Raw genomic sequence first — 13198 nt, 5'->3', positions numbered from 1 at the left:
GTATTTATGCATAGAATTGACTCTAAATCAGATGTTGATGTGCAAAAAGTTCCCTGTTCTAATCTGCATTTCTATTCTCTATTACTCTCTGGCCTTCACCTGAGGAGAAGAAATTGACTAACAAGACTTGTGCTGCATAAACGCTGGCCTGAGAGCCGCTGTCAATCATACTGAGTGACAGGCGGTCGGGACTGCCGGGGCGGACGCAGAATATTAAGACCAACTCGCCACGAAGGCAAGTGCCTCAGAAGATCTGGGACGGTACAACGCTGCGATAAAATGGGCAACGTGCAACTATTTAGAGTAAAAAAAAAAAAAAAAAAAAGTTGAGACTTGAGAAATTAGATTTCCACTCTGACCCAACTTGTGGGTTATAACAATAAGTTATAACAAGAGCTACTTCAAAATCACGACTTTGTCTCTTTGTTTCCCCAGAAATGAAATCTTTAATATGAAAGTTAGCAATGTCAACTTCACCTGCCGAATATATTTGAGGTAAGATGCACAACTAGCTGCATATTTACTCTTCAGATCAGTCCTCAGAGACATTTTAGGCAGGAAAATCTGTTTCTGAGAATAGTTGTCATACTTGAGTGTCTTTGTTTTGATTTTTATGTAGCTGTGTGCATATTCTCTCACAGTTGCATTGTCTGGTTTGATCAAAGTTTCAAAGTGTTTATTATCATATGCACAGTAAAGAAACATGTTTCCTTGCACAATGAAATTCTTACTTTGCCGCCCACACTGAATGCCACAGAACTTAAAAATAGAGATACGATAAAACTATAATAAACTTAAGCAATAGAAATATAAACCTAGACATTAAACTGTGCAAAATACAATACTGTACAAAAAAATCTTCACCACTATAGTGACAGAGCACCTACAGCTTAATCTTTAGTAAGACTTTATGCATTTGTGGCGCAAAAGCCCGAGTTCAAGTCAGCAAAAAGAATCATTAAAGTGTTGGGGAAGGTCTCGTAGTAAGGATCTGATGATTCCAGAGAGCTGGAAGTGCACCGATTTCCCAACACAATGTCTCGGTTAAAACATTGTGATCTAATCTTAATCGTTTCTTCAGCAAATTGGTGAGAAAGGAACTCAAGCAAAGCCAAATATAGCACACCTGGCTTATAAACAATTGATGGTTACTTGCGGACACTGAAAAGTCACAAGGCGTGAACGAAATATTTTTCAGCTCAGGAGAAAGGCCATTCATTTCACAATAATTTCAAAAAAACATTTAATCTCGGTAAACTGCAGTAAAAAGTGTGAGGATCGATTCTGTGTGCCAGGAGTGGGCGATTAAATTACACGTACAAAAACAGTGACGTGTGTTCCCAGGACACAGGAGCTTATGTCATTTTCTGATGTCTTGCATTAATATATACCGTCAAATAGCAGGAATTAAACAATCACACAGAGCTTTTCTTTCCAACTTCATGCTTGGTTTCTGCGGCAGGTCGTCGAACATCATGAGGTCTAATGGGACGTCTGCACACATGGTCAAGATCTCGGCACAGTTTTAATTAGTTCATTCAACTTAATTGCTGATGAAAAACGGACTTGTAACACAATTCAATCCAACTGATTCAATAATATAAAAGGACAAATTCAACCACATAAACGAGTAATAGACTTTGTCAATACAACTTTCCAACTCTTTCTGATGGTTCTCCTTTATTTTGTGTGGTGGTAAATGTGAAGTATTGTTTGGATTAAAAAAAATCTTATTCTATGCAAGATTTTCACACTAAATTCAGTAAATGACCTCAATGGTTCACAAATTACTACTTCTTTGATGTAAAACAGACACAGAGCTGGAAATTGTCAGGGAGATCATGTTAATGGGAAATTAATAAAATGTGCAAAAGACCATCTGAAAATCCACGCTAAATAAATTATCAATTGGTGCTTGATTAAAACGATTTTAACTGTTTTGTGAAAACAAGCCATTTGAGAACAGAACCAAGCAAAATGATGGACTTATGAGATTAATACAATAATTGCGACATCGAAGCTCATTTCAAGTCATTTACCTACAGCAAGATTAATCACATGTATCTAATTAAATCCAATTAAAATGTACGTGTCAAACAGTTGAACAGAAACAGAACATATTATACAACACAAAGCTAATGTTATGAGCAAATATTTAAACCCTTTGTGGATTCAAATTCTTCAAACAACGGAGTGACCTGGCTTCAAGTGACACAAAATAGACAGCAACCGCAGGAAGGTGGAAAAAAAAAAAAAAAAAAAAATGGACTGGACATATTCCCGTCTCCCGGGGGAAGAAAAGACAAGATACAAAATACACAAGACGAGCAGAGCCGCTCACAAACCGGGGAGAGAAAGGAGCCGTCACACGAGGAAAGGTCAACCATCAAGATATACACAACATGGAGACACGGGGGACGCAACATCTGACAGAGAGAGATGGAAGGTGACAGGAGGAGGGGAGAGATAAGGGAGAGAGAGAGGGAAGCGTGGTGGGTGGACTTATAGATGAGACACAGAAATAGAGTTCAAGGGTGTGGAAGAGCAAAAAGACAGACTATAAGAGATACAGGAAACAGGCAGAGCGGCTGTACCGTCTTGACTGGCTATAAATATAAGGAGGCAGGAAAGGTCAATAGTTGGCGTCTGGAGCTGAAATGTTCCACAAGGGAGAGGGAGGCTCATTTCACCAACTCATACGCTGCCCCGCTGTACCGTCGTCAGTGTCGGCCACGAACGGAACAATCGACTCTTAACAACACATGGAGACGGGAGGAAATGTCATCCGGTGTGCCTCTAATGCTGAGACATGAACACACTCAGGAGTGTGAAACCACTAACCTGCATGGCGGCGGGGACGTTGGACAGGGAGAGGCCCTCCAGGTCGGACAGCAGGCTCGGGGAGAAGGCCGAGGACTGGGGCGTGTTTGTCGGCGCGGGAGAAACTGATGGAAATGACGATGAGAGGCCGGTTTCAAGATCAAATGTATTCATATCAGAAAACTGTGATCAGCAAACAGGAAATGACCAAAGTGAGACAAGGAATTACACACACATATGGAAAAAAAACACTGTAAAATATGTCAAATTTATTTGTGGAGACCTCGAATGAATGAACAATTATCGAAAGAAAATCGAAATTATTAATATGCTTGAGTTCATCTTTCATTTGCATCTGCAACACTTGTTAAAACTAATTTCTTGCTAAAGAACGGACAAACGTGAGCCCAACTTTGAGCTCAACATTAACCCCTTCGTGATATCGTTTAACCGCACAAAAGACCCATAAGCAGATGGGAGATTGAATGTCTTCACTAAAAACTTCATTCTTTATTACATATTCAATACATACAAGGGAAAAAAAAACTTACAATCATCAAGATCCAAGAGAGAAACCTCCTTCTTTGGCTTCCCTGTCGCCTAAAGAAAGGATGGCAACAGCAAGAAAGTGAGAAACTAAGCATGAGGCGTAAAAGATAACTTAGTTTCAGATCCAGTTTCAGCATGGATAAAAACTTGTTTGCTATTATTTAAACTTAACCAGGGAAAACTGACGATTAATGTAACAAATGGCTTTTCTGACAATGTCTCAGATGTATTTTAAAGGGTTACCATAAGAGATCGTCTTCTTCCAATAACCTCTTTCTCGTGCATCCTCCTCCTCCTCCTCCTTTCGTGAATGAGAATCTACTCACAAGCGTAACTTTTCTCCAAGTGGTGTTTTTTTTTTTCATGAATAGAAAACTTTCAGAGGTTACGTTTAAACTTCTTATTGAGCTGAACGTGACTGTTTTACAATGATTCAAAAACAACATACTTCCTTTATAGACAAGATGTGCAAATGTGGACCGGCTTCATCAAGAAAATTAACGTTTGTCAACTTGTTTCGCTCACCTGTTATGTAACCACGACATTGATGGAGTAGTGTAGGAGAATGGCTATGTGCTAAACTAGGCATAAACCAACTTCTCGTTTCGCTGATCCGGCTACGCTAACCGGCATGTAATGTCTCTACAGAGACACAATAAATACGTTTTAGAATATTGGCTACAAAGCATTTCGTGCCATAAACTGGAAAGTGCTCAGAGTGGAGCGAGTTGATTCTAAATGACTGCCGATTGCAATAATAGGAAGACTTTACAATTGTTTCCCCAAGGTCACCGGCAGATATTCCAGCATCACCACCAGTGCTGCTTCTCAGGTGGCGACACATCCGTCCTCAAAAGGAGGAGAAAGAAAGCCTGCCTGGATTTATAGGTGACACGCCGGGACCCTTCAGTCGTCGGTCACGCACGGTTTCGTGTCACAACCACGTTCGCGCGACTGGCTTGTCAGCTGTTGACTGCTGGGAATTACCGCAGACGCTTTCAACTCGCAGCACAAAAAGGCTCCAATAAAAACCCATTTAAACAAACTAATGTCTTTATCACCCTTCTCGATACTCTCCTGGCTCGGATCGCGTCGCATAAAGAACCATAAAATTCCCCCTGCATACTCCGGGGCTGATCAAACACGGGATGAGAGGCAGACAGAGGGAACAGAAACACAAGTGGATACCAGCAGAATGAGTGAGAGTGAAAACAAACCATAAAGTTCGAGGCGTATCTTATCAGATTTTCTCTGATTGATGCTTGGTGGCAGTAATAGAGACGGAAACCTTGTTACTAAAAGGAAGAAGCGGTATGTGGAGAGAGCGGGGAGGGAGGGCAAGAAAGATACATAATTCATAGGCCGTGCCCAAATAAAGTGTATGAAATGAGAATTTCATAGTGCAGAAAAACAAACGGAGGGTGAGCAATAATGTGATGAGCAAAACTGGTAAGGAAAAGAGTGCGAGGGCAGATAAAGGTGCAAATTAAAGACTTGAGAGGGGGGAAAAAATGGAGATACCACAAAGCCAAGCAACATTCCAGAATCTAATTTGCGACTTTGAAGGTTTCAACACAACAGCATAAGGCTGTTATCCCATTTACATTCTCCCCACTGGTTTATACACGATGTATTGTAAATAATAAATGTATAATATCTTGCGTAAGGGATATCCCTGACAGCTTGATAAATGTATGTTTCTTGTCATTTTCTTTGCAAGGGCACTCAAATGTTTGCTATCAGCTCCAAGTCGACAGCTTTTTGTATTTATCACCAGATAATGAAGCACAGTGGCATGCAGTGCGTTGTCATGGCTGCACACATCAATGTAAACCGGGGTCTATTTTTAATATCTGGTGTTGTTGATTTACACAGGCAATGAGGGGATAATGAATAACTAGAGCAATACTTTTGTCTCCTGGAACAATACTGCGAGACAGATATGACATCCATCCCTGAATGCTAGATATTTAAACCTTTTTATTTAGATCCAGTTTCAGCATGGATAAAAACTTGTTTGCTATTATTTAATTATTCTATTTGATTTAAAGGTACTGAAGTGTTTATGACTGTAAAAAGATACAGTTGTGCAGCAAGTGATTGAGAAATTGCATGTAAGCCGTGCTAAATTAATTTAGCTCAATCAGAAGATACCCTATGTTATTTAGCAATTCAATAAAAACTATTTTATAAACGTTGAGAATGCATTTAAATGTTGCATCCAAACAACATCCTGGACCTGGATCGTCTTTTGTTTGGCATTTTCATCATTCTTTTGAGGTGTTGCGACAGTTATTTGCCCCAATTTATTATAAATGCTAACTTATGGGGAAAATGGCTGTTGTCTGAACATTTTCTTCAAAGAAGGTATGGAAAAATGCTCTTGAATCAGTATTTGGAGCAGTTTCCTTCAGGCCACAACAGTACAATCATCAGTATTTCAAATTGAATGCTTCTAATGTTAAATAACATTTTTCAAATTTTATTTAACATAAAACTTAGTTTCACAATCTATGAACCTGAGATAATATTGCCCCAACAACCTGTTTAAAATCACTGCATCACCTTTGATTTTGACTTTGCGTCGTTCTTCTTCTGGGGTGGAGGAGAGTCAGAGTCCGAGTCCTCCTCAGAGTCCGTCTCCGACTCCGACGAGGTCTCGGCTGACGAGCTGCTCTCCTGCTTTACAGGCCCATTCCCGTTTTCATCAGACTCACTGCAGCACATAGGAGAGCCATCTCAGACATGGGATCAATATGAGCAACATATGCATTGAAAAAAAAAAAAAAGAAGAAGAAGAAGAAAACAGAACTGAAAATTAGATTTTTAGGTGAAACAAACTTTCATTTAAGTAAAACAAATAGTCACAAATAAACCCAACTGTATCTTTTCTCTTCCTCCTTTATTTAAACTGAAAGCATTGAAACAACGGAGATCAATCTGTTTGTTTGTGAAGTTAATTCAATGTAGCGTTCACCTACAAAGATTTTTTCCATCTTTCTCCTCTCTCTTTCACTTGCTCTGTCCCTCTTCAATTTGTCTCGATAATGAGTGTTTACTCCGCCTGCCTGGGATTTTCAGCCGTTAAATTAATGAGGGGAATTGTGACGGTAACTGGCTTTTTAACTTGGGCGATGATGAAAAGCCAGTATTAATTTGGCCTACAGATTTCATTTGCTGCGAACAGGAAAAAGTGATATAAATCACTGTGGGCCTGATTAGGCCCTGCCTGAAATGACTGGGCCATAATGAGGGCATTATGCCGTGTTTGTTGTGGAAGCACTGGGGTGAGCTGCTCTAATTACTGTGTGTATGCGCGTGTGTGCGTGTTTGTGTGTGTTTGAGCACTGGGGTGAGTTGCTCTAATTATACTCTCTAATGGAGAGAACAGGGTCAGCCGGCGGCCTGTCACACAGCAGGAGCAGGTACAATCGGTGTGAGTTTGTGTGTCCGTGAGCAAATGAAGTAGAGTGCACAAGAAACTAAATTTGGCGGTGTGCAAGAGCGTGAGCATATTCAGTAGTAATGACTCAAATCTCATTCATTGGTAACACCAGGCTGCTAAATGACCAATCAAAAGTCATTATCCATTAGCCATGTAAATGTGGGTTACGCTACTGGAGGAAAATTCTCCTTGATTAGCTTGTTAATGGAACTCACAGTGACGACATTCTTGCAGCCATGCCAGCCTCGGACTGTGTATGTGTGTGTGTATATATACACACGAACGCTAACACGTCCACGACCACATTTATATTATGGAGTCTTGTCACTGTTGTAGGACAGCAAACAAGCCCACATGAGGGAAAACATGAAACTCTCAGGTTAGATAAAAGCGAAACTAGAGTCCAGTTTATGCAAGTAGTGATGGTTTAATCAAAACAGCCTGAAAAGAATGGAAGTCCATGTAATGGCTCCAGAATGCATTAGTGTGTACACTAATATGACAGGGATTTTCAACTGGAGGTAAATATTAAGGCCCCAGGACAAAATATGACATTTTCTAGCAGAAGGGTGACATGGTTCAGACCGAGTTTTAGGTTAGGATTAGATCAAATGTTGTTCTGGTTAAAGGGACAGCATTCACAGTGAATATCAGCTTTTTATCTCTTAAAGGACTGTCACTTGCGTATTTATTATATCAATCAGGGGATTATTTAAAATAAAAAGAGGGAGTATAGAATTGAACTGGAGTGGTTGTGGAGACACAGTATTGACTTTAAGACCGTCTCTTACTTTGTTGAGTGATCTAGATTTTTCCTTTTCATTCCTAATTTTATGGAGTGATTGCAAATGTTCGTATTTTAGTAAAGTTAAACATCTCGGCTCATGTAAATGAATATTTTCTTAAACCTTAACAGTTGGAAAAATTGTGAAAATGTTTATAGCGCCTCAAACAACTTCACATGAAGCCTCGAATTCTCTCAAACTAGTTACCTAATTTCAAAAAAAAATTTTGAAAGCAATACAATCACAGATAGCCACACTGGCTGCATTATGTGTAAATTATTTTGATTTCACCCAGACATGTTCACACCAAAACAAGATTGCGGGTTTTTGGCACACAGTAACTTGAACATACCTGGTTCACCAAATGACCAGTGGCACATTTTTCCTCTTGAAAACAAACTAAAAATACTAAGTAAATTATCAGAAAATAAAGTAACATGCAAATACCTGGCAGGTAAAGTTTGAGAGAACAGGAGAAAATAATTAACTGAAGATGTAAACCAGGCTGTCACTCAGCCGGTCTTCAACAGATGGAGGCTGAGATTAGTGATGCAGCGGAGCACTTCTCACATTTGTTGTTGCTACTCGTAAACACACACCTGTCTAATTAGCCGAGCGAGAAAGGAGCAGGAAGCATCTGGACATTTTCACGAGGAAGAGAAATGATGCGCTCGGGCTCCGGCAGACAGTTGGGACTTCGGCGTACCTGTCAGGAGCAGCCGGCTTCATTTTCTTTCGCGGGGCCTTTTTGGTCTTTTTCTTCGCTTTCTGTTCGGACTCAGATGCACTGGAGCTCCTCTCAGAACCGCTGGAGTCATTCTCAGTGTCACTGGAAGTCTTCGCTGACTCTTCGCTGCTGCTCTCCTCCTCACTTTCACTGCCCGACTCTGGAGACACAAAAAACATGAGCATATAAGCTTCCATTTAGCAATATAATGAAAGGCTGAAGACCCCCTCTGATTTGTTTAAACACTACAGCTTGATATTAAACGTAACCACTCTCACTAACATACAAATGTGGGAGCCTTCAATTAAAAAAAAAACCCTGCTTTTTTTTTTTTTTTACTTCAGCATGTAAAGCTTTTCGGGGCTCTGGGACCTCTGGTATTTCTATGAGGAACCACAATTTAAATGTCCTGTAGTTCTGGAGGAAGTCTTCTGCCTCGATATCGATTGCGAAAAGGCTTTAGGACACAGACAAACAAACCTTCACTGCTGCTGCTGCTGCTGCTGCTGCTGTCTTCACTGCCACTGCTGCCAGATCTTTCATTTTCTTTCTCCTCTTCATCATCAGAGTAGAACTTGTCCTCAGACTTGAGTTTCTTGGCCTTACTGGCTGTGGGTGTCCACTCCTGGACCTGAAAACCGACACCATAGGAAGGCATTCAATTGTTTATTTTTTTTTATTTTAATAATTTGAGTTTGTGCTTGGAGCAACTCAAAATAATACATTTTTAAAAATGACATAATCAAATACATCATTTTTAATGCCATGTTGTTTCGTCCTGCACATTACTCAGAACATTTGTTATGATACCTTCGTTATGGAGAGAACAAGCGGGGGAAAAAAATGGTTGTTGACGCTACTGCTCTATTGTAGTTTATAGTTTTACTGGGCTCTCCAGGAAATGCCACAAACTAACAAGGATGAAGCTTAAGGTGCAGTTGAAAGAAAAAGCACAATCGATAGTATCGCGGGCTGAAAAACAAAACTATTTCATTTTTGTTACGGTTGGTTTTTAACATGCAACAAAGCAAAAGGTCGTTCAGGTGAATGGAGGGCAACCACGAATGTTAATTTCTACAAAAAGAAAGACCAAATGTGATCTAAATCACAAGACAGACTGGAAACTGATAACTCGGGAACTTTGCAGAAGAGTATATTTATTGGCTATAATTCATTGGTTTACTTAAAGAAAGAAAGATATATTGTATACATTCACATACTCTATATGTTCACTATAAAAAAAAGGCCTTGTATACCTGCAAGTTATTGTACATGTGCATATTATGTGTATACTTGTAATGGACAAACTTAAGCGGCAACGTTTATAAATGGGAATTACTACAACTCATTTAACCACCACTGGTTAGCGTGTGAAGAAAGCAGATAACTTACCGGTTCAATGACCTCCACGTTCCTCACAGACTGGTCGGGAGCGACAGCAGGCCAGTCGGAGAGCTCCTGGTAGCCCGAGGCTTTGATGTTGAGGCTGTGTGAGAGAGTTCCCAACTGGAAACGATCGCGATCTGGAAAGTGAAATTGAAGACAGCAAAAGGTTGTCGCCGGATTAACAATACGAGGGATGTACAAAGAGTACTACATGATTAAAAGAAAAGAAAATACAAGAAATGTAATAAGAGGTGAAGAAATGGGGCACGCTGGCGATAACCTCAGTCTCTTCTCAATGACGGAGCCATTACCTGAATGTCCATAATGAATAAATATCACACTAAAACTACCAAAATTTCTGCTTTCAAGCAATGCATCGTGAGAAATTATAGACCTTTTGTTTTGTTTCTTTTTTCATTCGAAAAGACGTACATTTGTGGGATGAGCAGCAAAGCCAAGCAGGTGCGCTGCTCCCATACAAAAACTCAAAAAAATTGGCATTCTACAGATGCGTGCCAATTCTAACTGCCGCAGTATAATTAACAGGATTTCTTACTATATAACTATTCATTGGGGGGGGAAGAAGAAAAAAAAACGCATGGTTACAGACTGTTTATTAAACATGCATTTCCTTCACTTTTGGTGGTATGTTTATATAACTATAATCTCTTCCATCATTCACATGCATTTATTATCCCCTCACTGTGTTTGTGAGTACACTCATTTACTCCCCTCTCTCCCCCAGTGGTCAGCACAAGCAGATAATCAGCGTCAGTGCCTCAGGAGGTACGCTCTAAAAATCAGTGCTTTGCTAACACACACACACACACACACAAAAAAAGAGAATATTAAGAATGACAGGGGTGGTTAAGCATCTCCATAAACATCCAGTAGGTGAAAACTGCATCTGAATTTTAATGTTGCAGCAGGCAGTTTGTGTTGCTCTCGTCGAGAAGGGAGACAGAAAGAGAAGACAGACAAATGAGGGGAGATTTCTTTCAGCATCTCGGTGTCGGAAAAAAGGTTAGATTAGCTCTACAATTTACCCATCTCATTAGTCCGAGGTAAAGGAGTCTGACCTAACTGCCCTTCAGAGAGACAGGCGCAGCAGAATAATAAAAACGCAGTCAGCTTGGCATGCTCCTGGAACGACAGCCAATAGGTTTATGCATGCAGATTATGCTAAATGTATTCAGTGATTTGCTTAGATGATTCACAAAAGCAGAGATGGGGGGGGGAGGTAGAAGCTAATCGGACACCGAGGGGAGGTAATAGGTTTGAAGAGAAGGATTAGAAGATGATTTCACAATTTTCTATAGTACCTTTGAAGGAAGACTCGAGCACCGGAGCTGGCTTGGGGGCAAGTAAGATGCGTCGAGCGTACTTGTTGAGGGCGCCGCTCTTCTCGCTGGGTACGATCAGCTGTCTGATGAAACGTGTTCGGTCCCTGATGTCGTAGCTCTGGTCGTATTTGCCGAGGTTCAGGATGTATTGGGTCAACAGCTTGGTCTGTGGGGATCAGAATGTGTGACGTGAAATCAAAACGGAGAATATTGCTGAGGAGATTGCACAAGATGAGACTGAAACAGATTCAGCCAAGTAGGAAGAAATGTATAAGAAGTGGTGTAAACCTCATTCCGTTTCAAGAATGGACAATGCAATGTATAATTACTTTTCTTTTCAGTCGGGGTTAGTAGAGTGTTGAGGAGTCATTGTTGTTGCTGTATATATAAAGACTTAATCATAACTTAACGAAGAAAATGCATCTCGTGGACTAATCAGTTCAGTTTCTGCATTAAATCAGTGAAAGAAGGAGTCGACCCCACGTGTTGCAAGATGGGAGAACATCAGTGCTTCAATTCAAAACCGCCATCATAAACGTTGTGTACCAAACGCGCAAAGTACAGAAGATCCTTTTTTTAACCTGTTAAAAAAGATCCATCATCAAACAAACAGAAAGATGATCTTTGTGTGTTTGAAGTGAGACAAACATCAACTGAACCCTAGTTTTCAATCAAATAAAACCTTTCTTTCATCCACAAACTGCCAGTTGACCAAATGACACCCTACTTTGGAAACATCTCTCAACTTCAACGTCAAAAGCGACAATAAAAAAGAGAAACCAAGTTAGAGCACTCAACTAACATAAATTATTCAAGCCGGCATAAAAATTAAAGATGCTGCTGCCATGAAAGGCCCTGTATTATAATCCTCTTTCTTTCTTTTTTTTTACTGCATCGTCTCCATCTTGCCTCCTCCCTCTTCCCCAGCACATTATGAGGACCGAGAAGAGCAATAATCGTTTGAGAGGGCAGCGTCTGGGCTCATAAACCCGGCTCAGAGGCCACCATCACCCCATCCCGACTAAATGGGCCTCCGGTTGCCAAGATCCTCCTAAGGGATGCAACATTACATTAAAACTAAGACGGCTCAGTTTTGAAATTGGTCTTCTAACTCCAAAAGAAGGCTGACGAAATAAAAAAAGTTTAAAGAATAATTTCCAAAATCAGCCTCACGGATCAGGCAATTTAACTTCCCATCTCCAAGTAGTATTATATCGGGACTATTTTACGAATCTAAATCTGTATTTTGGGCAGTTCACTTTTGCTATTGAGCAGCTAATTATCTATTAAGGAAGCAACATGTCTCACTGGAGCTGCTCGTATTCCCCTCATCAACAACATTCCCAATGAGGTATAAAGTAGTGCATACACAGTAGTAAATCCTATTTCTCGAAAATGCTGTCAGGAAAGCAGCGGAAACGAAGGCTCTCTGCAGAGGACACGTGCATTTCTGCAAAAAAAGTGAAAGAGACAGCTGTGATGAGGCTAAAGACTGAAAACAGCCACTGTGCCACAAATGAACTGAGCTGCATCAAGGGAAGAAATGCACACAGGTGTCGAGATGATTCCTGCTGCGCCACATACATAAATGTGCACAAGCTTTGCAGATGCACGCGGCACTTTCTGGCGCTCGCTGCTATTTCATGAAATCAGATGAAGCAACTTAACAAGCAGGAAGCAACAGACAACTCCTACCCGTTCTGACATTTAAAAAGCAAGAGTATGCTCAATGTGGTCCACATGGTGGTCGGGGACCCTGGGGCGCCGACACACTTCACAAGTGCTTTTATGGCTCTAAAATTGTCCCTTTTACTTTATAACATATTTATATTCAAGTTTGCGTGCATGAATATATCCACGTGTGTTTGTAGGCTTCTATATTTTGCAGCAATGCAATTATACAGTGAATATTGGGAGCAGTGGTGGGTGAGTCGCAGGTTCCCATCCCACTCCTGACAGGTTACCGCGGTGGGTCCCTGAGCATGTGGCATTGAGGTTAACCGGATAGGGTGGGTAAAATGTAGAAAAGTTATTTCACCAACGGGGACCAAGGAAGTAATATCGTATGTATTAAATAATACATATTTATTTTCCCTTTAACACATTTCATTGTCTCATATCTTAATTCAAATCTTGTCTGATT

The 13198-nt window shown here is 40.5% G+C and overlaps 1 protein-coding gene across 3 annotated transcripts in view; it reads right to left on the bottom strand.

The window, feature by feature from the left end:
• The window catches only part of ap3b1a (adaptor related protein complex 3 subunit beta 1a), a gene marked incomplete at its 5' end in the record, with an annotated part of 58050 nt that overhangs the window by 23147 nt on the left and 21705 nt on the right, over positions 1 to 13198 (bottom strand). For 2 of the 3 annotated variants that reach the window (XM_080510682.1, XM_080510683.1), the window contains 7 exons: positions 2842 to 2945; positions 3372 to 3420; positions 5935 to 6085; positions 8306 to 8484; positions 8799 to 8957; positions 9719 to 9849; positions 11035 to 11221. In XM_080510682.1, the coding sequence (XP_080366808.1) occupies positions 2842 to 2945; positions 3372 to 3420; positions 5935 to 6085; positions 8306 to 8484; positions 8799 to 8957; positions 9719 to 9849; positions 11035 to 11221 (960 nt within the window). Of the gene's footprint in view, positions 1 to 2841; positions 2946 to 3371; positions 3421 to 5934; positions 6086 to 8305; positions 8487 to 8798; positions 8958 to 9718; positions 9850 to 11034; positions 11222 to 13198 lie in introns of all 3 variants that reach the window. The other variant, XM_080510681.1, reaches the window with a different exon arrangement.

This window comes from Blennius ocellaris (genome assembly GCF_963422515.1).
Source record: "Blennius ocellaris genome assembly, chromosome: 15".
In the NCBI taxonomy this organism is placed as follows: Eukaryota; Metazoa; Chordata; class Actinopteri; order Blenniiformes; family Blenniidae; genus Blennius; species Blennius ocellaris.
This window is presented reverse-complemented; position numbering and strand designations above follow the sequence as displayed.